This window comes from Triturus cristatus, chromosome 3_2, assembly GCF_964204655.1.
Source record: "Triturus cristatus chromosome 3_2, aTriCri1.1, whole genome shotgun sequence".
Classification (NCBI taxonomy): Eukaryota; Metazoa; Chordata; class Amphibia; order Caudata; family Salamandridae; genus Triturus; species Triturus cristatus.
The window spans coordinates 798,530,754-798,558,294 of record NC_140584.1 but is presented as its reverse complement, the minus strand read 5'-3'; the positions used below and the strand labels follow the sequence as shown (position 1 = coordinate 798,558,294).

At 41.7% G+C, this 27,541-nt stretch overlaps 1 protein-coding gene and 1 long non-coding RNA gene across 2 annotated transcripts in view; one reads left to right on the top strand and one right to left on the bottom strand.

Moving 5' to 3' along the window:
- PARD3B (par-3 family cell polarity regulator beta) overlaps nucleotides 1-27,541 on the top strand; it is a 2,086,630-nt gene that overhangs the window by 1,071,083 nt on the left and 988,006 nt on the right. Inside the window, exons 13-15 of the mRNA XM_085648929.1 lie at nucleotides 13,361-13,478; nucleotides 24,307-24,412; nucleotides 26,324-26,439. Of these exons, the coding sequence (XP_085505055.1) occupies nucleotides 13,361-13,478; nucleotides 24,307-24,412; nucleotides 26,324-26,439 (340 nt within the window). The remainder of the gene's footprint in view (nucleotides 1-13,360; nucleotides 13,479-24,306; nucleotides 24,413-26,323; nucleotides 26,440-27,541) is intronic.
- The window catches only part of LOC146858171 (uncharacterized), a 167,419-nt gene that overhangs the window by 128,331 nt on the left and 11,547 nt on the right, over nucleotides 1-27,541 (bottom strand). The gene's annotated exons all lie outside the window — the stretch shown is intronic.

Here is a 27,541-nt window from a genome sequence, read left to right as displayed (position 1 = left end):
GAAATGGAGCAAAACACTGTCCCATAGCAAACATTTAAGAACTGGAGATATGCAAGTTCAAAATAAACTTTGAACTTCTTGATTCATTTAAACGAGTTCCCTAGTAGGCAGCTGCTTTTTATCAACCATCCACTTGCATGACCGGTATGTGTCTGTAGTTATATTGTTTTATCCAAATGGAGCAGAGAAGGTTCATATTCATCGCAGTGCACTATCACTCACGGTCCATCTGAAAAGAGTTTTGTGCGACCCATCCATGGAAACCTCTCCAGTAGTTCTTCAGAGTTATAAATCTCTATATGAACAGAATTCCAAAAGCAGTCTCAGGATGGCAAGGGCACAGGTACCTTCTGCTTATAATTTAGGAACGTTCTGCTTGTGGGCTAACCAGATGATTCCAAATGCAGTTTTGAAGAAATGATTTATTTCAACAATGAAGGCCATGTCGCTGCTGCCCCTCCCTTCATTTTCCCCCTCAATTATAGGTGCATTCCTTTTTAGAAATAAACATCCAGCACTCCAAGGTAAAATCTGGACACTCGGTCTCTTTTATTTAGCGAACGAGATATAACATCAACGCGTTTCAGCAGACTCACGCTGCCTTGTTCACGATATATATATATATATAGATACAGCATGTCATGAAAAACTGTAATCATATAGGGCACTTAGACATGTGGCAGCAGTTCTTCTGATGGTAGTGAAATTAAAGACACTATAAAAGAAGGAAGGTTGTTTTGTCTGAAACCTAGAATACTTAAATCTGCTTCCTACTGCCATAAGCTCCCAAGTGTTTTCACCACATTCAGACCTTTGATCCAGACTCTCGTGTTGTGATGAAAACAACATTTTTAACTTTTACATAGCGTTCATGAGAAACTCCATAATCTCTTGTTGAGTAGCAGGTGATATTGTTACCCATCGGCTTGGTACTAATTTTAGCAACTGTAGAATGGACTTGATGAGAGAGCAGCCAGAGGCATGCAGTTCACCTACACATCTCAACAGGAGGCACTATGCACTGAGCTGTATCATCACTGCCTGAAGCTGAACTCTTGCTACAGTGGTGTGTGCATTCCCTTTTAAACTAAGGTGAGACGATGTATAACCACGGTCTTGTTGGAAATAATTGGTATGTTATGCAGCACAAGTCAAACTAATTCACAATCAAAATAGTTTTATTCCTAATAATTTTTTCTAAACATTATTGTTAATAGTATCTGGTAAAATTAGTTCTCTATCATACTATATATCTTGAGCTGCATGTACATTTCATTGGCATTCTTACAATATCACTGATTGTGGTGTGCCCAGATCTTGTACACACATGAAAATGTGGGCGGCATGTCAAAAGTACCAGTGAATTTCCTGTGCTTTCTGAATTTAGGAGAGTCCATCAGTAGCTCCTCCATGCAATGTGGTTAGCAAACGGAGCATGAGGAACATGCCACACATCACTAAGCTCTTTAATCATCTTGAATCTCAAGTTCTGGTCTACGGTATTCACTCTACTTTGTACCATTTCACTACTTTTGGGTTATGTGCTTCGTTATAGATTAATTTGTTTTCCTTTTTGGTAAGATCATACCAATATCTATTATATTGAACATAAGGTACAACACCTCTAAATCTCGCCAAGTTATGTCAAGGGAGGAGCCCTTTATTGAATTTATAGCATTTGTCTTACTATTTTTTTCAGTGTGATGAGAAACTTCACAGTATGGTGTACTTCATTCATCTTCAAATTTAAAGGAACATGTAACTTTCATTTAGTCTGATCACTGCTTTTATCAGCAGACTCTTTGTATCGGCTTAAGTATTGGCCCACATCACGGAGGGTTTTGACAAGAACATCATTGTGATCAATTTCTGGATGTTTCTATTCCACAAAAGACACCCAATGCATATGTTTGTAACTATGCTATAATGTATCTGATTTTTTGCCTAATATTCTACTTATTTAGTATTTTGGAAATGGCTCTCAAAAACCCAGATGTATAGAGGGAGTTTTGGCTGGTGATCTTTTGGGGTGCATCTTGTATGAGTTGAATCCTCCTATGTAACTTTGTGCATTTCTTGTATCACCTATTCATTTTTTGTGAGACAGACTATTTCAGGTGATCTATAATACATTTTCTCGTTGTCCATTCTTCCATATGGAGAAGTGAAGGCACTGGAAGTAAAAAAAATATATATATATATTGCATTTTAAACAGATAAAAAACATTTATGAGTTTGGAGATCAGAGACACTGTTGCCATCGGGTAGTCCTGATAGCACAGATGCTGTATCTACCGTATGAGTAACTTAATCCAGATTTGATCTCTTGATGATTGTGTGAGTTTTCAGGGCACACCAAAATATTTCACCACCTCTTCAAGTTGAGAAACATTGTGTAGTAAGTGCCTCAGTAGATGGTGATTTAAAATTAACTTTATTATAAGATATTGAGATCACTCAGTAGCACAGCCTGCCCTGTCACAGCCTCTAGCCAATTGTCCATTTGAGCCCCCACATTCAGTACCAGAACATGACATCATAACTAAATGGAATACTACATTAGCCTTTTCCTCAGCAAACATAATAGGACAATGTATATCACAATTACAAATCTCATACAAAGAAGTAGGTTAAAAACAAGATAAAACAACCTTAATACGAGTAAAAATAATTAACATAAATAAACAAAAGAAACATACCTAACAAAATATAGTAACACAATAGGATGCAACTCACCAATAGAAGAAGAACAACAAAGGAAAATAAGATTTTAAAGGAGAAGAAATATGAAAAAACATCAGCAAAAGCCATAGGACAGATTACCACTATGATTACTTCTGCAAGAAGATATGAAAGTAAAACACCACCAGAGGAACCTAATGGTCAGTTTCCTTTTTTGATTATTTCCGAGAACAGAAATAATAACATCATCCTCTTGAACAACATTTCTGAAAGCTCCACCATTCTCAATCTCTGGTCTCCCCCAGATTATCAACAGGATCCTTGACCATCACCACCTTCTCTACATTCCCCTAATTTCGTCCACTATACACACTTTATCCCAACTACAGGCTCAGTAAATTTCATTCCACCTTTTCTTGTGTGAACAGGAACTTTGAGTCTTACAATATCACCCACTACAAGATGATGTGAATGCACTCTCTTCCTTTCATCAAACCAGATTTATTTTTGTAACTTGTACGTCCTGCACATTTTCCCTAACCATCATGTCAACATCATCAACTACACCACATTTCACCCATTTGGACATCCATCCTGGGTGGCAGATTTGTGAAGATAGTGTATGTACTCTCAATAATTCAAAAGGAGAAACTTTGGTAGAGGAATGTGTAGTAGTGTGGTAAAACCACAGCATGGACCGTATAGCATTTGTTACAACACACTTGTTTGCAATAGCCCACTGAACACATTCACCCAAAACGCGATTCATGCTTTCCACTAGCCCATTGGCTTGTGGGTGGTAAAGTGAATTTCTAAGATCCGGATACCACCTTGCTGGTTAAAGACTGAAATTCCTCACTTGGAAACCGGACACCATTGTCTGAAATCAAAGCGGAAGGAAACTCTTCCCGCCAAAAAACATCTTTCAAAAAAATAAATCACATTTTTCTGATTAGGTTCTCCTAAAAATGGACTTTAGTCCATTTTGAGTAGTAATCAATGAGGACTAATGCAAACCGTAAATGAGATGGTATGGAATTGAAAGGCCCCCAAAGTTCACTATTTCCCATGGTTTGGATGGAAATTCCATTGATTGCAAAGGTGGACCATCCTCACAACTGTTGCAAATAACACAATGAGTGACATCTTCCTCAATATGACGGTCCATGCCAGGCCACCAAAATACTTCATACACACTTCGTTTGGTGAGCGTTCTTCCCTGATGACCTTCATGTGCACCACACATAATTTGTTTCCTTAAGCTAACTGGTGGTACAAAAGTTTCTCCACGAATAAGGATACCTTCTTCTACTGTAAGCTCTGTTGATACCTCAATGTAAGACTGAAAATGATGAGACAAATTCTTCTCTTTAGGCCAACCATTCTTAACAAAACCCATAACATGTGGCAATAACACTCAGCTTCACCAGCAGCACACATATTCTCCAAATCAATTGCAGCAATGAAACAACGTTCTGGTTCATCATCCTACACAAAATCTCTGCCTAGCTCATCAGCTGGAAAGCTGGACAAAAAATTCAGCTTTAACATTTTTATTACCAGCCAAATATGAAATATCACAATCATACTGCAACATCTTTGTTGAAAACTGAGCTATGCTTTGCGTATGATCTTTAATCTTTTCACCTGACAGAATGGATACTACAGGACTATGATCAGTTCAACTTATTGCCCCAGATATATGGGTGCAACTTCCTTATGGCCCACAAACACGCAAGTAACGTTTTTTCAGACAGAACAAAAAGAATTTCAGAACCCTTCAAGACACAAGAAGCATAGTCTAATGTGTTTTCAACACCATCCTTGACTTGTGTCAACACTGCACCAAGCCCAAAATTACTTGCATCTAATGTGATGGTGCATTGTACACTTGGATCAAATGGCGTTAAAATCCTAGAGCCCACCAGCTGTGACCTAATCCTTTCAAACTTTCCTTGCAAGACTTGTCCCAAAGAACAGCTAAATTTTTCCTAAGTAAAGCAGTTAAGGGTTTCATCTTTGATGCATAATCTGCAATAAACCTTTAATGAAATTCACAAAGGCTGATGAATGAGTTAAGCCCAGTTTTATCAGAAGATGGAGGAACATCAATAATGGCATTGACAAATCCAGGTCTTGGTTCCACTTCATGTTCAGACACAATATGCTCCAAGAACTCAACTTTGTCTCTCAAAAACTGACACTTCTCTACAATCAAAACAATATCTTTCTCCTGCATAATCCTTGAAACTTTTCCCCGAATAAAATCATGTCCCTCTCTGTTGGTAGCATACATTAAAACATTATCTTAAAAACAGCCACTTCTTCTATTTCTTTGAATATCTGAAACATGATTCTCTGGAAAACTGCAGCTGCTGACTCCAAACCGAATAGAATTCTACAATACTGAAATCTGCCAATAGAAGATACAAATTCCATAAGATGTTTAGAGGCAGGATCAAGTACAACCTGACTTTAGGCTGCAGCCAAATCTAATTTCAAAAACCATTTGGAACCCCCTATCAAGGTCAACAAATTTGGAACAGGGTGTGAATCAACCCAAATATGCTTATTCAAATTATGAAGATCCTCATAAACTCTTAGTTCACCATTCTTCTTGTGCACTATCACAAGTGGCGACAACCACAAAAAAAGACTCAATTGGTTCAGTAATGCCTTTCTCATACAAACACAACACCTCCTTTTCCAAGCTTTCTCTAAGGCTAAACGGTACACTTCTCAACTTGTGTTTCACGGGAAGAGAACCATCCTTAATGTTAATCATATGAGTGAACCCTTTGACTGAACCTTATTCCATGGAGAATTCTCTAGAATATTGGTTCACCAGGTTTTCTATGAATCTCTTTGAAGGAAACATCTCCAACCTGATCCTTTGTATCTGGCCTTAATACCATTTGATACAAACCTTGGTGAAGCCAACCCAGAATGGACAATCCCTTGATCGCAACATACATTTTGCAATAGAGTTTTATTCCCCTGAATTCCAGTATGTCTTCTAAGTAACCAGTCAACTCAATTTTGCAACCTTCATAAGAAACAGGTGAGTTATCAGGTGGTACCAATGGTCTGTTATTCTATGTATCTCTAAACACTTCCTGAGGGATCATAGTGATCCTTGCGCCAGAATCAACAAGTACTAGAAGTATTTTTGTCTCCTACACCAATATCAATACAAGGGCGAAACATTCAGAAGGATCATCACTCACAATGTCATCCTCTGCGACTACCATGATCATGTCTTTGCGATCATCACTAATCTTGTCCATGTCACTACAGTCAGACTCAGACATGTTAGCCTCCCCAAAGTCTCTACTGCGTATACTACCACCACTACGCTAACTACTCTGACAGACGTTGGCAAAATGTCCAATGTTTTTACACAACTACTTGCAAAATACTTAGCAGGATACACTTTGTTTTCCTAGCCAGTGTACTGCCTCCACATCTAAAACACATATCAGACTGTTGGAAGAATGGTCAACTATCACCATATGCTGCTTTCACAGTCTTGTCATCTTTTGACTTAACCGCCCCAATAGCTTCCGAAGACATGTCTTCAAGTTCTTGTACTGATGCTTTAGATGTTTGAATACTTTTCACAGTCCTGATGGTTTCCTCAAGTGAGGGATTCCCCATAGAAAGTAATTTTTGTTGAATAGACGTATCCATGCACTTACAAATGAATTGATCTCTCACCAACTGTTCCGAAAATACTTCAAATTGACAATCTGCAATCAACCTCCTCAACACCGAAACATATGTCAACATCTTTGCCATGTCTTTGCTTTTTTTATTAAAAGAAGTTGTGACTGTATGTTCAGACTAGGCTGAACATCAAATCTGAGTAAAAGCTTCTTTGCAATCTTGGAAAATTCATCAACTTCATCAACCTCATTTAATACAAGGGGCGGTAAATGTTTAAACATGGCCCTTCCTTCATACCACATTGAATGAAGAAGAAGGAATGTTTTCCCTTCAGGAAGGAAACTTGATACTCCAATCACTCCTAAATAAATTTCAAAGGCGTCAAACCAGTTCTTCCATGGAATAGGTGGGTTGCCTGGTGTTTCCAGAAAAGGCGGAGGAGGCGTAACAGAGTGCATCACAGAACACTGCTAAACCACTCTAGAACAAATGCCTAAGTAATAATCTAGATGCACTACAATGCCAATTTATATGCCTCCTTGGGCATGTGCAATTTTTCAAGCATAAGGTGTGCGTAATAACAGGACACGAAAATAACCAAAATGTACATGTAACTGAGGAATACAGTACAGGTGTGTGCATCACACTAATCATAAACAGACCTCCATACTGTACACAGTTGCAGCTGTACACATATCATGAGGTGTTAAGAGGAAAATGTGCACATCACTGATGAATACAGTAGTGCACAGTTGCGAGTGTTCAAAAAAGATATTCGTAATATACTTATATATATCACATGACATGCTAGAAAGAAAGTGTGCGCATCACTGATTAATGCCACTGTTTTCAGTTCAGCATAATGCACAGTACCTTATTCAAGACATTTTTCTTCTCAAGTGCTGTGTCTACCATACATGTAACAGCACACTTGCATGCAACGCGTCGGGCTGCTTCACCAACACACCAAAGATGGTGGCACGTAGGAGTGAACAATGCGACGATTCTTGCTAGCACTGCGTCACTGTACATTCACTCGTGTTTTAAATCTACTTCCAAGATGGCGGCGGTGCGCATTCATACGTCAGTTGCCTTGCGCACTAGCCCCATAAACGGCTAAACATCACTGGCAACATTTCCGCATCTCACCAGAAATCTTCAGCATCATAGAACTTCAGAAAACTTTACAGGTATGTACTCGTGAAAGACACTTTGACAAATGCAAATTTCCTCTGAAGTCAACAGACACATGTTCATCCGTAAAGCAGCCTACGTAGTCAAACTTGCGACCAAAATATTTGTAGTTAGTACCTCGGTAGATGGTGATTTAAAATAAACTTTATTGCAAGAAATTGAGACCGCACAATAGCGCAGCATGCCCTGTCATAGCCTCCAGCCAACTGTCCTTTTCCAATACAATTGACCTCCCACATTCCATTACGGATTATGACATTATAACTAAACACAATGCTGCGCATTCAATCTTTTGAAGATGCACAACTGATAAAAAAATAATAAATATAAAACTGGTTGTGACCTCAATAATACCACACGGTTTACCCAGAATAGTCATTCTTGAGATGCTTGTAGGTCTGTGGCAAGTATGTTCTTTGATAAAGACATGTTTTTCATATGTGTGTTAGTCTTCATGGCTTCCAGTGACTTGGTTGGACTAAAGAACGAGTTCTTTAAATTGACTGCCCCTAAAATGAAGGCATAGCCACTGTTTTTGAACTTTCATGCCCAGGTTGACTGTTAAAGTTAAACAAATAATGGGGTGACCCAGTATCCCTCAGAACCTGGGCAGTAAGTTATAAGGTAAACAGTGGTTCCGTTGGGTGAAAAAATTACTTTACGCATTGGGCATAGTCAAGCGTTATTCAGATAATATACGATATTCTACTGTAAGCAACACACAAGACAGTTCATATGCAAATCAAATTCTTTATATATAAATTACGTCATTCATATATGTATGCATCGATATTTCATGAAGGGCCGTCAAGCAATAGTGTAATGATACAAGTGACACAGTGAATAATAAGTGCTCGGTGACAGTGTGCGTGATATGTACAGTAGTTTAAAATCGAGAATATTCGAAAGTGGCCAGAGGGTTCAATAGTAAAGCTGCGTGATGGAAGAGTTCCTTTTGGCGCAGATTCTATGTAAAGGTCCACATAATAGTCGACGTTTCAACCCTAGTACTGCACTCTTGATAGGTCAGTGCGGGTCTTCATCAGGACTTGGATAAAGGGTGACGGCCTTAGTAAGAGAGAAATTCAAAATAGTCTGGGCCTGTGGAGTTGGTAAGCATCCAGCATGAATCTCAGGATGGGGTTCCAGTTAAGTATTCTGTGTTGGTGAAGGGCCTATGTTGCATGCGAGAGCAGTTGATTCACTGGTCCCGTAGCATTCGGGGCTCCACAGTTGTATCTAAAATTGGTTGCATCTAATTTCATGCGAAGTGCTGTCTAAAATCCAGGCGCTTCTAATCCCTTAGTGTGGGTAATAGGCCAAATAGATATTTGGTTCAAGGAAAGGTGCGGGGCAATGCATGGTTGTAGGGGCCAAGTATTATGATTTCAGAATCATTAGTGTTGAATTTGGGCTGGCTTTTGTGTATCCACCTGTGGATCCTTTCAAATAAATCCAGTAGCTTCTGTGCTGTTGTATAATGGTCTTCATCAAAGAGGAACATGTTTGTGTCACTTGCATAGATGTTAAATATGAATACATATTTGGCCTTCATGGTTGCCCACAGGTTGAAAAGACTCAGAAAAAAGGAGTAGTCCTGAGGGACCACAAAGAAAAAGGCAGAGGACTGGGAATGGACAACACTATGTTTCAATTGACTGTTTATTTTTTGGTCTGGCTTGCCAGACAGCTTTAAGCAGGCTGAAAACGAAAGCTTATTTTTGACCATGCCAAAAACTTTCAGTGGGCTTAGAGCCCGCCCAATGCTTACCATTGACTGACTTTGTCACTTTCATGTGCTTGATTTTTCCCTTCCTCAGTTTGTATTTGTTCTTCCCCTGGAGCCTAGCTTGTTTCACTTGTTTGGCTCACATGCATTCTTCCACTCCTCACATTTAGGACACTTTTTTATTTTTCTTTAAGAACTCCATGAACCCTGCATGTGTTTTTAACACTCTCTGCCTCACATGCTGTGTGTCCCTGCTCTCCTTGTTGTTCTCGCAAACCTCTTACACCCTTTCCTCGTGTGCTGTATCTCGTGTTAGATACCTTCCCCCACGCCACAGGCCCTGTGTTACTCCCTTCTCACTCCACCCCTGCTTTTTTTTTTTAAATGTTATTGAAACCGCCATCATCTGTTGTTCATTGTTTCCCCCACCTGTTCCTCTTCTCCCATTCCTTCTTTGTTCCCCATATCCTTGCAGTCCTTAAAATACTTCCATTTACATATTTTAGGAGAGCCCTGGCAACTTCCATTTGGTACACTAAACAAATAAAGGAGTATACCCCGAAGAAAAAGATCAGCGAGATATGTAGAGGAGGAAAAAAGGAAAAAAAGAATCATTTTTATTAAAAAGACCCCTCACTCACCAACCTAGTTGGTGACATGCTTCATCATTGGGGTCCCACCCGAGTAGCCAGATGCCACCCGTGTGTGCTTCGACACCTGATTACAGCAGAGCAGGTTTTATTCACAGTGATAATGTAAGTGAGTGAAAAAGTGAATTAAAAATGTCTATATTGTACTACCTAGAGCTTAATATGGAGCAATAAGACAAGATTAAAAATAATGTGTGATACCTAAACAGGTTAAATTGACCTATGGTATCTATGCAAAGTGATGGTCGTGGTGGTCTACATGTTTCAACCCATCATGGATACTACTAGTTTTTCATCAGGACCTATGCAGCGACCCGGGCGGTATACCCACACTAAGGTGCACCCGTCCCTGGGTCATACATGAATCATTCCGTATACTCACGGATGACACCTTTCAGCCTTCTGTGAAAGAGAAAATCTGGAAGACAAATGAAGAATCACACACAGTCCTAGTTATTACTGTATACTGACCAGTGTATTCCTCTCATTCGTATCTCCAGCGTGTAATCTATATTGTGGTATGTATATTTGTACACACACACCATGAACATTGTACAATTTGTGCGTTCGTGAGTTCACATTACCATGGTGAATGTAATTCATAGACGAACTGGAGTGCAAATCCACCCCTATTCGTAGTGTCGTACCCACTATAAATTCCCAAGTGGATGTCACAACGCTCACCTAAAAGTGAGACATTTAAAAACACACGTGCACATATCGTACAGCTGTACTTGTGTCGATGTGAACGGACAGACAAAACAAACATAGGAGGGAACCAAGAAACGTGCTTACTAGAGACAAGCTTCTGTCTCGCCCCATGGGAACCGTGGGGGGCGCTGGTTATAGTCGCACACTGTGGACATGAAACAAAAAATAGCATTGCAGTTTGCATCACATACCTTTACTCAGTAATTGCGGTTAAGCGGAGCCCACCCGCATTGCCTGCATACTCACGTCTTCAAACCATACCGCCCGCCTTCCAACCTAAGGAGACGATCTACACGGAGCCCCGAGGATCCTACGGTATTTAGCTTGGCGGTTTTATGCCGATTAGAAACCACTTCCTGGACCGTGACGCGTGACGTTGTCACGTGGTCACATAATGGCGTCAAAGGGGCGTGGCCAGGAGCAGGTCGATTTCACCGCATCACACGAAGAAAGCAGGATGAGAACTCCCGTGCGATGCATGTGCGTACCAACAGAAATGGAAAAAGGAATTTTTTCTTAAAAAACTAAGAACATCACCATGTACTGGTCTAAGTACATAATTCTGGGGAAATGCCGGAGTTGAGTCGGATATATTTCATCAATACTCTGGTCAGGATTATGGTCTCATCATTAGTGCAGTATCCAACCGATATGTAGGAAGGCATTATTTAGTAAAGCCCAAGTGTAAAAAAACACAGTGAAAAAGCACAGTGGTACAACACAGGCAGGAACCAGAAAAAGGAGCATCCATAAAACAGTGGTAGGCCATCTTCTGTATTTTGTTCTACTTTCAGGAGTTCCACGGGATGTTGTCATTTAACCCGTTTTTGTGTGTAGACAATCTGTAAACCCAGCATTGTTCTTTCTCAAATAGACGCTGTTGAGTGTGTTCTCTGGTTCTGACAAGTTAGATTATTGTCCATCTCACATCATTTGTGGTGTGATTTGCGTAGAGGAAATGTTCCGTGAGTTTAGTTGTCACATTTTTGCACCTGATTGTGCTGCTGTGCTCATATAAAAAGGATTATTTTTCCCCCTCTACATATCTCGCTGATCTTTTTCTTCAGGGTATCAGGGCCGGACTGGCCGTAGCGGGCACCGGGCAATCCCACAGTGGGCCGCACGGGTGGGAGCCGGTTTTGTTACAGGGACGTTTTTGCAGCATGGCTGCAAAATCGGCCCTGTAACAAAATCGGCCGAAAACCGTCCGTGGCAAAAAGCTCGGCCGCACACCCAACCCCCGGGGGGGTGAGAGGGGGAGGCCTGCCGAGCGCTTTGCCAGGGGCGGTTTTGGTTCCCAGTCCGGCCCTGCAGGGTATACTCCTTTATTTGTTTATTGTACACATCTCTAGGGGACTGGGAGTATCCCCTTTGATAAATAACCCTTACTCTCTATTTTGTTTAGTACATAAACTTCCATTTAGTGCCAGGCTGCTCCTCTTTCCAACATGCGCTTTTACACAAGTTACATTTTTTTGCTCCAAGGGGCATCCTTCATCTTTAATAGCTAAATATATATTTTTTTTAAATGACGCCTGCACCATTCAGTAAGCATGCACAATATGGGTGATGGTGCATGTATGCTCATATGTTATCACATATACATGCGCATACTGAAAGAGGCAGCTGCAGAATGTTGTGACATTGTACACCCTCATGAGCACATCATGTTTTTGTTTTTTAACCAATGCAGCACGGCCTCAACAAAAAGCATTGGCAAAGCTAATAGGTGATAATAGCGAGACCTGTTTGCTTTGCCAGTGGTTGTTTGGAGAGCTGTGCTCCTGAACTCAAGAAACTAAAAGCGAATCAAGGAGTGGCGAAACAAATCCTCAAAGTTAGGCAAATTAGAGTACATCTGTGAACAATTCTTGAGGTACATGTAATGTCCTGGGAAAACTTAATTTTAGAAAACTATCAATTTGAGTTAATAAAGTATCCTTTTTTTTTTTAAAGGCAGCTATTTAGGGTTATTATAATTTTCTACATACGCTTGAAGTACCTCCATTTTGAACACACCATACAAGAGGTGTGACCAACAGTGAAAGGATACCAGACAGGGAAAACTTTGCTCCTTGTGCTAAAGCTTACAGCTGTCTTACATATGAGCACAAATGCTTGAAAAAAGCATATTATGTAGAGGACATAAACTCAGAGATGCTTGATGGCAACTATTTGATGAAGAGAAGTAGCCATTTATGATTTTAAAACCAGGCAACAATTTGTTTGCTACCAAGAATAGATAAACACCGCCATTAGACAGACAGCACATAGGAATGCTAGAAAAGATGCGATCCTCCGCATTTAAGCAGTTTAGGAATAACTTTAAAAAACATTTATACCTTTTGTAGATGATTTGTTTCAGTTTGTCAAATACTTATTGAACATTGTTCTGCTATCTTTAAAGTCTGCCTCTGAGATCTGGCTAAGTATCTACGTTTTCTTCTACTTTAGGATCTGGAAGCCGAATCCTAATCCTGGCTTCTCCCTGCAACCACTTTGTGTGCTCCTGAGTACATAGCATCATCTCCCGATGTCCCCAGTTTTCTTATTGAATCCAAATATTAGAACGCTAATTAATAGCCAAATGTACACTTGTGCGTTTTACATTTACAACTATTGCTTAGAAATGTATTGCTTGACCCTAGTTTGTGGTTGTTTTTACTGGCAAAATATACTGTGATGGGTATTTTTCTGCTGTTAAGATTGTGGGTCTTTTCCTCCACAGGAACGCATGGAGTTTGGAGTTTCACCTAAACCTGCATTTGATGGAAGTTACACACTGTCCCCTGGCCCCAACCAATATACCACGGTCTACGAAAATATACCTCATGAAAGACCAAATGGTGAGTTACATGCGCAAGCTGCTCACTCCTCCTTAAATCCATAAGAAACAGCACTGGTGCATTGACTATTTTATCCTTCTTTTGTAACTTTTAAATCCACTCTCACTTTGAAAGGATTTAATTAGAATGAAAGCAAACACTGTTAACTCTAGACAAAAAAATATACCCAGGCAGTATCTGAAGTGCTGACACAGAAGATGTGAATTATTCTCTTGGCAGTGGCTCCTTACCCACGGTTTCTTTCTTGCTATTTGTGTTGGAGCGAATGCGGTAAAAGTTTGGTACAACGAAATGGATAAAAAAGGAAAAGAATCATGTTGAACAAAGTATTCTCAAAATCACTTTTTCTGCCGACAACCCAAACAGTCAACCAAAAACAAGTAGTTACATTTACACTTGGTCCTACATCACCGCTTGTACTCTCGGCCCAGGCAAAAACACATGCGCAGTAATGCTAAAGAAAAACAAATTCCAGGCGGGATCAGCTGCTTAACTTTTAGCTCAACCAGATGGCACATTTTTAACAAGCAATCAAATTCGGTGTTTAAACACTGTACTAGGAGTGTTCGTGCCTGCATTTTTCTGAGCAGTAACCTATAAGGAACTGGAATTTTTGGAGGACCTCAAACCAATCAACAAAATCAACGGATATACATCTTTTTGCATTTTGCACATCCAAAGAGTAGTTTAGATTTTGAACAATGGTAATGCTCTTTAATTCCCCAAATAACAGCTATGTCTCCCCATATCCTGGCATGAATTATTGGTACATGTTCAGCTTTTCTCAAGGTGGTGCTTGATTCCTTTTATAATATTTCGGTATTTACACTCAGTGGGCTAAATTAGGGAGTTATTTTCTTCACTGTTGGGAAAAAGTTCCTGGCAGGAGGATGCAGGGAAAGCCACATAGAATGTTTTCCTATGGCTTTCTGGCCCTACACAGAGCTAAATTCGAATTCATCCTCCCCCGTGGCATCTCAGAGAGACAGGTTTGGCCCTAGGTCTTGCTAGACAAGCACCAACATTAGCACTGGAAGAAATCTTTTCGACATGTTCCTGTGCCATGATTAGACGTGTACGGAATTAAAGCAGTTGTTGTTTTTTTATTCTGTAGTTCTTTAAGAATGTTGCGCTTACTGGAATTGGATTGTAAGAACGCTGAAGCAATGAAGGTGTTGTACTGATGTTTTGTCCTTTATACCGCGGATTTCAAAACGTATTAAAAATGTTATAACAAAAGAATGCTGCAACAATGTACCCCACTCACTGTGATGTTGAATACTTATATAGCACAAATGGTCCGATATTGGCCATGCATGCTGTATCTCCGTTTGCATTTTTGACAACATACTTAACTCATGCTTAAAAGTGGCAGTGGCAATATCTTTTCCTACCAAAGCATATCTGGATTAAAATGTCTTAGTAGATCCTTGTAATGTTCACACAGCCATATATGTGTAATGAACTTTGTTCTTGCGGCACTGATTTAGTGCCATGTGGTCAGTCTGCTGGTTCGCCTTTATTGAGTGGCCCGCATTGGTAGAGATGTCTTCTGTGTTTGGCATTAATATGCAGTGGATGTTAATTCTTATTTTTGGGTTAGGTTTGTTATCCGTGCCTTTTGAAATAAGGTTGTGTCCCATATCTTGCAGCAAACATTGACTGCCTCCTTAATGATTTAAAGAGCACATACTGTTGCATGTCTTCCAGTCGGACTTTAGGTTTGACAGTATTTGAAATTGACCGACTGGAAGGATCTTCGGGGGGATTGTTCTTGTTCATGTTTGGCCCCCCAGATTTTTGCTTTATGGCACTATTGACTTTGCGGTGGTGTTGATATTTTATGGTGACCCATGCAGTGAGTGCTGTGAACTAAATGACCAGTGTTCACTCTCTTGTGGTGGTGGGGCAAATATTCTAGGACGTGTGTCATGTGACCTTTTTTGTGAAGGGGGGGGGGCAAAGGTTAGATTCCATGCAGAAATAGAGAATAAGAGTTTGTGCAGAAGTTACAGACGTGGGCTGTAGGTAGGAAAACTTCTACCTCCTCTGCAAAAGCGCAATGCTCTTGGGATGTTGAAAATATTTTGGTTGCAGGAATCCAGTTTTGCCCGAATGAATAAGAGCAGATCCTGGTGTAAAATGTATCATGGGGTGGTGCCCTTCGCACTTTTGTGAATAACTGACTGCTCTTTCAGGGATAACCATGCGGTTGAGTATGAGTGACCTCCGAGGTTTCATGAAAAGATCTTCTCAGACCTTTAGGGATGTTTAAGTGATGGGTTAGCACTGGATGATTCACACATGCATGGCCCCCGGATCCTAAAGCACAGTTTATATGGATGTTTCTAGAGAACACAGGCGTACTACCATACTGACCTCACCTTGGAACGAGCAGTGCCAGATGAGTATTCCAAACTACGTTCCGTATTCAGTTCCATTTAGCCAAGATGAATTTTACCACTGATGCCCCTGCTTTTGACCCTACTAATATGCCAATATTACACATGAATACCTTTGAGTATCACCAGTCAAGCCGCACTCCTTACCGCCTACACTCATAGAATTACTTGAAATACACACAGTTAACCTTCATGCTAAATCTGCATTTTGGCAGTGGAACTCTTGTTACTTGACAGCAGATAATTCTGGAAAGGTCTGCTGGAATGTTGGTCATCGTAGCACCTCCTATGTCATGTCTGAAACCCAGAATGATTCCCTGTATGCATTCTTCAGCGTTGGAAATGAAACTCAAATTCTGATGTACCACTGGATTTTCATGTTCAATGCAAGTAAAATTACCTGAGTGCTTATGTATCACTTAATCAACGAGTTGTCAAATTGTAATAGTTCACTGAGCTAGCTTAGTGGCTCCCTAGGTCTTCCTAATGCGTTGCTAGAAAAGGTGGCTATTGAACATGGTAGTTTGGTGGGTCACTGGACAAAGAAGCTTTTGGATGAATGCACCAATCTTACCTAAAACTTTTTTTTTTTAACCAATCATGTCTTGGCCCAGCTTGTAACATTTTGCACTAATTTGTGAACTGATATACGCATTAAGTCCATGGTGATTGCAAAACGGGAAGTAATTGCACCCTTCTCATAGCACCTTTCTCCTTCCTGCCTCGCAGCAACATTTTTGGTCGATCTTAATTACAACAATTCTTCTTCTTGCAACTGAAAGACAGCAGAACGTGATAGAGAAAAAACACTAATTTATGGTTACCTACATCCAGAGGCAAATGGCGACTGATCTGGACCAGGGAGAGAATGCTTAGGATTTGAAGGTTATTGCAGCCGGGAAGCATTTGTATATCTTGGACTTAGTCGCATGAATATCGATTTACTTTAGCTCGCTATTAAACCCTTGACATCACACATATCTATAGTGACAGTCCTTCAGACCATCTGCCTTGAAAAATCCCCGGCTCACGGGTCACAGGGGCCGAAACACGTGTTGGCTGTGCTGCACAACAAGATTGCTTTATTATGAGCACAAAACACTCCAAATAAAACTTGAAGAAACAACGAGCTCTCAACCATTTTATTTACCAGTTTTCGCAGTGATGACACTTACTACTAAATCATATGATTGAATATTGACAAAAAATAGTACTTGGCCAGGTACCTCCTCCTCTATTACTGAATGAATGGGTTAGGGGTTTTCTCATTTCTATGGACAAGTGACACTGGATTTCGCCTCATTCAATAAGAGGGGGGTCAAATAACTGGTCCTATTACCCCTACTACTCTCATCAGCAAGCCATTTTGTGGTTTGCAAATTTACCATTATTTAGCATAGTTATTCTTCCTATGTTATTTTATTGATTTGCCTAGGGTTGGATTGTGAAGGAAGCCACTTCACTGCTGCAAATGCTTTTAAATTTTAATAGATTATTTTACTTTGGCTAATCGGTCTATATTTGTATTTACAACACCACTGTGGCTACAGTATCCTTGTACATCTGCCCATTACATATGAGTTGCCGCCATGCGATTGAATTGCAGTCTGTTCGATATGCAGCTTTGTTTTAACCATCAAGTATTGTTCTGCGGATTTTACTATGCAATCTTCAACATACAAAACAGTATTCTGATTCTTACACTGTGTCTTTGCATGGCAGGTGTAGAACAGTCTGACAAAGTTACCTGCACTGTCAAGAGATCCAGGCTCTAATCTTGGTTTCATTACATGGACATTTGTTTGATACCTAACAAAGCGCTTGATCTGCCCATGTCGAAATTCAATGTTTTGCCAAAATAAGGAATGCTTAGAAACTGTGCAAATGTATGTGTTATCTACAAATATTTAAAAGCAGGGTGCAATGAAAAAGCTGCATTAATACATAACAGGCATGCGATACTGCAGTATTGAAAGATCCTGTCATTTATTGTTAGTCATTTATTCATCCCTACATCACTGAGGTCTCTCTAGCAGACTTACACAGACGAACAAATAGAATTGAGGCTTCACAATTAGAAAGAAGGCAACAGACCTCATGGTCCTGGATATTAATAAATTCCAACAAACACAGTGGGCAGGTGTAGCCTATTTCTGGGGCCAACGTGGGGCCCTGGAGAGGGCTCGTGGGTGAAGGTCTAGGCACATAGATATGTAGGTAGGTGAAGTGTTATTCAGTGATGGAGCCTAAGTAATGGTGGGGATGTAAATGGATAGAAGTTAAACATATAAAGTCTGAGCACTGCAAGATTCCTCACATGGACATAGGGATGTGTAGGGATATGTGATTAGAGTACCGGATGCAGGGCTATAATCTGACGCAGGCCTCAAATATTCCCTAACCAGCCAAAGGAGCAAGCTCACAAAATGTGTGGCGCAAAGTATACACTTCTCAGGGACCGCACGGAAAAAAAGTAATGCCTTGGGGAAATCTTATTGGACATTTAATAAGTGCTAAACCCCCAAATGATGACGTTATTCAGGGTTTTATTTTTGATTTACCCCACACTCTTGAGTGGACAAAATGCAAACTATCCTCCAACATCTTCACAAAGTGTGAGAGGTGTGCATCTTCATTCTTAATTATGCTCATGAGACAAACAGCTGCACATTTTGACTGTGCTGTGGCATGTCCTGAGATTTCCTATGGAACATCTTGATTTTCTGGCGCGTGAGGCTATTAAAAAAAAAATGAGACTGCTTTGCTTAGCCCTCCTGACTCCATGCCTCGGAGGGAAGTAGGTAATGAACTATCAGGGCCTAATTTATCCAGGGAAGTTTATTGTTCTAGATGAATAATTCACGCCCACCTTTCCCTCCCTTTGTGATGCTTCCAAGTACCACAATTACAGGCATTTTAGTAAATAGGCTGAATCATATTCACAACGCTGCGCGTAAATGAAACATGTAAATACTGATTAGTACGTTCAGATCTTTGTGCCATTAATGTGATGAAGCATCACAGCATCACAGAATACATTAAATGTGCATTGCCCCCTCCCTTCCATCACTAAACATGGAAACCGGGAGATTGTTAGCAGCTAAGGACCTCTCGCGCTTTTAAATGCCCCTTCTCTCTCCAGTCCCGGCTTTATTCTTGTCTTCTCATTTCTGTTAAACCAACTTTATCTGACAGAACGCCATGGGTCTCACGAACGGCTGCCATTGTGCGCATACTTCTCGATCTTCTACAATGCCATTGAATACCCAGCTACTCAACTCTCTCCTGTCTTGCCTTCTCCAACATGGTACTCAACTGGTCCTCCACCTGTCTCTTTCACTGCCCCTTTTTTTAAATCTCCTGGCACGTCCCTCCCTCTCCACACTGTGTCAAACTTATTCACTCTTCACCTCATAATTGCTTTTACTCATCGCAACCTCAATGCTTTCCATCTTCTTCAATAACATCGCACACTCTGCTACTAACAACTCTTATATCTCTTGCCATCACCATCATAGTACTCAACTGGGTCTCCGCCTATCCCTTTAACTTTTCCTTTTTTTAAATCACCTGGAACATCTTTCACTCTCCACCATAGTTCTTGCTGTTGGTAAACCTGAAGCTTCAGTACTGGAACCCCTTCTCTGCTCCTCATATACTACCACTCTAGGTGATTTTGTTTCCTTATTTGCTTTCTCCCGTCACTGGTTTACTGATGTCGACCAAATGTTGTCCTCATTTGCATACTACACCTCAATTTCTAGTCCCTGTATATCAGGTTACCAACAGATACATGCCTCTTGGCGAATCTCTCTGTAATGGTGCTCAGTTTATCCATCCCAGCAATACATTACTTCCCCCACTGTTTCTGAAAACCCAATATACTATTTCTGTCTGACATTCTCTGCAACAAAACTGTGAGTATTTTTAAGCCAATCATGAACTTGGGAATTGTCCTCTCTACTACTGCCACAACAGCTAGGTACCAGGTGCTGAAAGTGTATACATCTGTCTTCCTCTCCTTTTCACACAACACTTGTGTAAAAGTAAAATCAATTATTGTTTTAGTCCCTATGTTGACTTGCTTGGTATGGCTCTGCACTTCCAGACAAGGGCACTGACTTTTCCACCCACTTCTCAATAGTAACACCATTTTGCATGGCAGCTGCTTATCCTGAGCACTTCATAAAATGCTGTTATTAGTAATCGATTTGTAAATATTGCATCATGTCTACACCTCAGCCAAAAATTATCTCCGTAAACACCAGAACTATGTTAGTGCTACATTGACTTGAGCTTGCTAACCTACCGCAAACAACACGTGACCACATTGAGATTCCAATTGTTTATCCTTCTAGCACCATCGTATTGGAACTTCCTTCCTACTACGTTGCAGCCAACCAGGTAACTTCCCTTTTAAACACACCTTAAAGCATGCTTTTTACTATGGGGAGCCACAAGCGTAGATCATCAATCCCCGCTTCAGAACCACCGACGACTTAGAGATAGAGCCTAATATGTACCATTTTGGATTATCTTTTGAATGGTGATTAACTCCATTCTATAACTTTTAATTTTTAATATCACTCACCTACTTGTCTCCTTTTGCTTCCGAAATCCCTAATGACGAATGCCATTGAGGTGGGTGAGATAATCATCCCACCAGACGAAGTTCGATACCTCTGGGTTCAATATTTTTTAGATGTGGAAATTACTTCTAATTGTGAGTTTGGTTCTTCAACCTTGGGTTTACAATGCAGATTTTGGCGATTTCTGAACCAAAATTATCCTGTCCTGATATTTAGTTGGCTTTTTCCCACCGGTATACTTTGGCAGTTTTTGATAATTACTGGTTGCAGTAAACTCTGCACAGTATGTAATTCCAATCCCTGATACACAAGGGTTTGCACAAGGGCCTTAATTATCTATCTGACTCAATTGTTTTCAGATTCAAAGTTTGTCTATCCATTTCCAACATAGGTATCATTTGCCTATTACTGTCACTTGGCCATCATCTCTGTTACAAACCCTTCCATTAGTAAACAGTGCGGCCACTTATTTTCATTCACTCGTTTGTTAAACTCGGTACGCAGTTCGGTTCATTCTCTAGTGTCCATTGACACATCATTAGCTCAAGTTAGTCCTGTGACTTGTTCCTCGCATCTTGTTTTGACCCTTTCCTTGAGATTTCATATCTGATAATGCATATTCTTTGTGCTATGTTTACTTGCTTGGGACATTTCCATATTCTCTATTTCATTTCTATACATTAGATCCCCAAGTCTCTCCACTAGGACTTGTGATGTCAGTAATATTTAATGTATTTTTGGCAAGAGTTGGCTGTTCTGGTTGTTAACCGGGGCTGTCACTTAAGGATAGCCAGCAGCCTCACGTTGAAACCTCTATAGTTCAGCCATTCCAAAGTGTGATCTTTAAAAGAATGCTGTAAATTTTAGCTAGGTGCAGTTGCCTTTTTTCCTGTGCTGTCAATTCCTGATACTGGGCACATGACATGGGTGAAATCATGGCTGTGCTTAATACCAAAGGCCAAGGTGTAAACCATGCCAATTAGTTACAAGGTTAGGAGTCAAGCAACCACTAGAAAATTGCTAAAGTCTATAATTACAAGAAATTCAGTGAAAAAATCCCCTGTATGGGAAGTTATGGCCGTCGACTAGGATCAGTACTTTAAAACAGTACAAACATCTGTTTAAAGTGGCATTATGTTTAAGATCCAAACCCCAAGAAGCATTAGCCATGCCAATAGGTCTGGCATTCCTATTTGTATCCTTCTCACTGTGAAATGTTCTACAGCCCTGTCACTTCCAATCCGGCCAGAACTGGATCCGCCATTCACTTATGCAATCCATACATTGATATGACTATCAAGCAAACCCAAACCCATATAGACACGGAGCATTAGCTGAGGCAGAGCGGCGGTGGCCCTCACAGGCCTTATGAGTACTGCATATAAGAAATTAGCAAAACGAGGTAGCAGTAGATTGGGAAGCATTCAAGACCGCAGCCAGTTAATCCAGAAAAGTTTTCATCTATAGTTTGACCACGGCCAAGAGATCCAGCAGGACTAAGAGGAGCGTCTCTCCATCATCCACAATTCCCGAACCACCCTAGAATCGCAGCAGAGGTATCCTGGGCACATGTCCTGGTCTGGTCTCAGTTTGTCTAAAAGCACCCCCACAATTTCAAAATGATTACGGCTTTTAAACCCCTGTTATTCTGGGGTTCACTTTAGAGAAACCTTTACCCATTCTCCCATACTGATCTGCTTTAAGAGATATTGCAAAAAGTAATCACCATACTTTACATTAAACATACATGGTATCTGTATAGGTTAGGTCTTTCCAAGGAATAGAGAGTTTCTGAACAAGTAATCGTAGTCTCTTAGCCAGTTTGTCTAGGAGACTTTCTAGCAGTGGATTAGTAAATAACATACCGAGTGAGTTGCAGCTTAGCAACTTTAACCTAGAGAAGCATAACTAGTCCTGGTTCTTGAATGACATCTGCCAGAAGCACGTCCTCAGTAAATTAGAGATGTGAGGGCAAAGTTCAGGTCATATCACTCTGGAAGTTTATGAGAGCCTTTGTCAGGACAGACAAGCGATACATATGTTTGGAAACTATGAAGTCCCTGCTTTTCTTCCAGATTTGATTTAGTTCTTCCTAGTGTTATAGCTTAATATACCTAGCTTCTTCAGTTGTTCTTCAACAATCAAGAGAATAAATCTGTCCGCTTATGATGTCATTTTGAAAGAATGCCAGGGACCTTATTAAACATAGAGTGCACTGTGCCAGTTTGTGCCACAACACACATTAAAAAAGGTGCGCCTGGCTCAGACTGGGACAGTGCACCCTATTATCATGAATACCCCGCCGCCAGGGGGTGACACATTCTGTGAAAGAGCTGCTGCTTACAAGCTGCTCTGTGTTCCACAGTGCAGGTGGCAGCCACCTGCACTTGAAAGAGTGGACAGGGATCCCCATGCAGGCGAGTGCAGTGAGGATGTCTAGGGGGTCCATGTGACGACACCCTTTCCTTCCCCCCAGAGGACTGCCTTCAGGGAACAGAATGACAGCGTGCCACCTCTTTGTGGTGAGCTGTTAGTGCACCTCCTAAGGCCCGGTTTGCCTCTGCGCCCATGTCCATAATAGGGTGCGGGATCAGAGGCTAAGTGATTCTCTCATATGCCTAGAGCCACTCTCCCATGCAAATGAGGGAATGCCCTCTTAAGATAGCGCTGGCGCTATATGTGCAGCACCACTATCAGTATTACAGAATGGGCTGCGAAAGCATATGCGGTCCCTTCTGTAATACCATAGTGCCTGGGAGGAGTCCTAAGTGGGTATACATGCCCGGTGCACCCCAAGACACTATGCATAATACAGCCCCGGCGCCCAAGTGATGCAAACAATAGCCATTCCACCTTATACCCAAAGACAGAAGATCCCTTTGTGAAGGAGTACCCTAGGATGTGAAAGTCTACCTATCGCAATCAGACATACAAGGAAGCAAACCAATAAGGAATCGGGAAATTGTAACAGCAGTGCTAGAATTATGAAAAGAGCTACCAATAATGTACAAAAGATTAAAACAGATTTGTGCAGCTGCAGAACAATGTACTACAGGTTACATCCTTTTGTAAATGTTACAGAAAAGACCACTGTGGCCAGTGGAAAGTGTTCTCTCTTGGCGAGAGAAAAGGAAATAGAATGCATCTCCATTGGTTGAAAAGAGAGCGCTGAGACCCTTGGAACAGTTTTTGTTAGGTTCTTTAAGTTTGCTCGAGGAAGGGGGAGCTACAAGAGTTGAAACATGTGGTGCAGGTCAAAGCAGCCTGAACAGCCCGCATTGCGCATGTGTCAAGGTGTTCTGTGGTGAGATTCATGGGCCGCCGTTTTGATAGATCCAATCTTAGCAAACCTTTGGAAACCAATGCAACGCTTCTGAGGCAGACAATGCCCGTAACTGGGATCCTCCCGAAGGGAGAAAGGCTAGATGTTTTGGAGGCCCAGTGAGGGAAAGCCAGCTTCACAGAAATCCTTGGACCCTCTTGATTTGTAAAAGGGACTAGGTTTCAACCACATGCCAGCCAGGCACAGGATCTGGTTGCACCAAAAGAGTTTGCCATCTTGATCTCCGCATGAGGCGAAAAACTTGAGGGGCTGGAAATGAACCCGAATGCCCCTGTGTCATTGCATTCCCATTAGTGAAACGAGTCTGTAGAGTTGGTTTTAGGAACCCTCATCCTCCCTGAAGGACTTGGCAGGGGCATCCCTAGAGCAATGCATTTCACACTAACATTGCAACTGTCTAAACAATGTCTCTTTGTTCATCGGATTTCATTGGTCTCATCTCGGTGCCTTTGCTCTTTGACCCACTGCCTTATTCACTGCTGATTCCGTTCCAGGTACAGAGATGCTGATGGCACAGGAAGACACCTCTGAGAATGACGTCACGCCACCTCTGCCGCCACATCCCTCCGAAGACATGCTCGCAGAGGATCATCCATATAGGTAAGAGCAACGAAGCGGTTTTGCTTCAGGAAATAAGTGAAGCTGGATTTTTGCAAATTGTACGTTAATTAGACTTCGAAATTGATCTTTGCAATCTGCCTTATTTGGATTAGAGGCAAAACCATGCTGAGGTCTTTGGAGGAGAAAAATAATTATGCCATTTAAAGTGCACAGTGATAAGAGGGATCTCAAGTCCTAAACACAGTCAGATATGTATTAATGCTAGAGGGAACAGCGCCGCGTCCCACATGCCAGGAGATTCAGCAGCCCAACTGCACCCTCCGACCCTCAGGCACGAGGAGTAAAAATGGCCAGAGTGAGGAATGCCACACACATTAGTCTACTATTTCCACATGTTTAAAAATATCTTGGACATCCAATGACTGCAACCCAATAAGCAAATTATCCCTATGTGTTTAGTCCCTGTGAACCACTGTAAGGGAGTCAAACTTACCAAGAGATGCTCCCTTGAATGCTGCACAGATGTATGGGCTCGCATTTAGTGCCGCGCCTGTTATGCTAGCGCAGCAGGGCAGGACCACGAGGCATCCAGAGGCGTGCTTTCGGTCCTCTACAGTGAGACCATCATTCCATCTCATTTTATCCCATTTTTCCAAACCATTAAACCTCCTAAAGACTCTCCAACTAGGACAGATATCTGTTGTAATAGCAGGGTCTAGCAATTCTTTGTACACCTTTGCTGCTCATTGTGGTGGGCATTCTTATAGGCGGCAGAAATGTATGTAAAAGTACTACTGAACTCGTTCCATTTCCCTACTTTTTTTCCTACGACAATGAAAGTAGACGTTGATGTATACCTCGGAAATGTATATCTGTTAGTCCTTTATGAGTACTTAAGATAGCTGTGTTGTGGTGCTGCAGTCAGTGGAAACATTTACATAGAAATGGTTTACGGTCGTTGTGACAGCATGGTGACACATAGTGGAAGTCCAAGCATGAAATGTACTGCTCAGGCCCTGGCGCCCCCACAATACTGTCACAGTTTGTAATTGAAGTTGTATTCATTTAGCGCTCACTACCCCATATGAGGTGTTGAGTTGCTATCGGCGAGTAGAACGCCACTCCGGAACCCAAAGGATTAGTGGTGGACTAGTGTAGGGAGATATAAGTTGTTCATTTTGGTGGTATCTGTGAATCTGGTAGTTTGATTCAATCGGAGCACGGAGGGATAGAGGTGGGAAGAGTCTAGATTTTGTCAGATGGCCTCTCCTCCTCCTGCTCTTGGTGGCATCATAGGTGGGGCGGGGGGGGGGGGCACCAGAGCCTGGGAATGCGGTTGTAGAAGCCTTGATGAGAACAGGAGATGCAACCGTGATCTGACAACACCGGTTCGCTCTAATTAATGGGAAAAGTATCTTCTCCAAGAAGCCTCAAAATATTGCAGGATGTGTAGCGGGCATGAAGAGGGGATTCATTTCTTAGTGTCATCCGATTTTTAGAAAAAATACATAGTCGTAATAGATACGGTGGAACCCGATTTGTCAACTTAAATGCATTTCTAGGGACAGTCCGGCTTCCTTTCCATGCTCCGGTTCATCTGTGGCGCTGTCAGCTTAACCGTGAGGGGTGGGAGACTGCTCGTAGGTGGCGATACAGATGTAGGGGTGACCCGAGCTCTGCTGCATTTCATACCGTGAGACCCAGCAGCCCGTGGGAACAAAGCGCATCTGCTGGCCCCCCTACCAAGGCTGCTGCAAGAACTTAGTTGGGCCCAAGCAGAGCATGGATTCTTCTTGCAAAGCTAGCGACCAGACATAATAGGCGCGTGATTTACTGTAGGGCCAGCGTCCTCGCGCAGCAGCAGAAGAAGGTCTATTCATCCTGTGTACATGTTGTTTACTTTTGGTTTTGTACTCCTGCCTAAATATTTTGCATGGCGTCTCTCCACAGCCCAGGAGTACATTCTGCCGCATACTTGACAGATCCGCGCAAGAGCCCTGGGTCCTCCGCAGCAGCCAAGCAGACGGAATCAATTAGGATGCAAGCTTCCAAGAGCATGGATCTGGGTAAGGAAGGCTGGGGGCGTGAGGTGGGGGACACCGAGGTCACTTTTTCGCCCTGACCACGAACTAAGCATCCCAGGTGTGATATCTTACCCAGCGCACGTTCACTGAATGGCAGTTGCACTTTTGGTTTGTAAAAAGAAGAAATTCAGCAGAAAGGGGTTAAGGTCATAGCTTTTTTATTGGCCCCAGTGTAAACAGTGTGCGGCTGGCTTTGCTGAGTTTGTTTTTAGAAACTCTGGTTGCTTGTTTTCTCAAAGTAGTCCCTGCCACTTGTGTCAGCCCTCGTGTCGCTTCCAAGCTAGGGGGAAATGAAAGAGCTTAACCCGCTGTTTGTGAACATGGGAAGACAGCCACGAGGATGTTTTAAAAAAGAAAATAGCTCCCCTGCAATAAATGACAAAAAGAAATGTGAATAGCTCTTGCTCGAGGCCAGGTCATAATGACTTGTACTTTCTTAATGCCTCTTGCCTGAGTCCATGCCGCTTATAAGTGTCCGACTGGGACAGATAATAGGCCCAGGCACCAAAATAAAAGACGCCCCCATTAGTGAAATAGATGGCTGTGAAAGTGGCCCACGTTTGCAAATTGGCGCAGTTTTGAACTAAGCCTTTCATCTGTGATTCATAGTGAACATGAACTCGGCTACCCATGGAATGTATGGTAAAGGGTCAATGTTACAAATAACACGAGCTTGCTTTACCTAGGGGGTTGTATGTATTATTGCAGTAAAGACGCTTCATGTTATTCGGAGCTTTTTTGCACTTATTTTCATGTTGTTAATGGCTTAAAGAGCTATGTGTACAAAAGAAGCTTGGATGATATCATTAGTGATGTCATTTGAGATGTCATCAGTTCTGTTATAAACTGTTTCACAGAACATGTCAAGAGTGATGTAATATGTGAAATCTGCACCCCTGCCAAGCAGTGCATGGTGTGGGTGTAAGTTATAATTCTATGTTTTTTGTAGTTCTGAATATTAACCCCTTCGCCTCGGCGGGAATTCCGCCGCGGCGCTGGGGGGTGCGGGGGGGCAGCGCGGTGGCCCGGTGCTCATGACGGAGCCGCTCCGTCATGAGCCACAGTTGAGCTGTGCTCATGACGG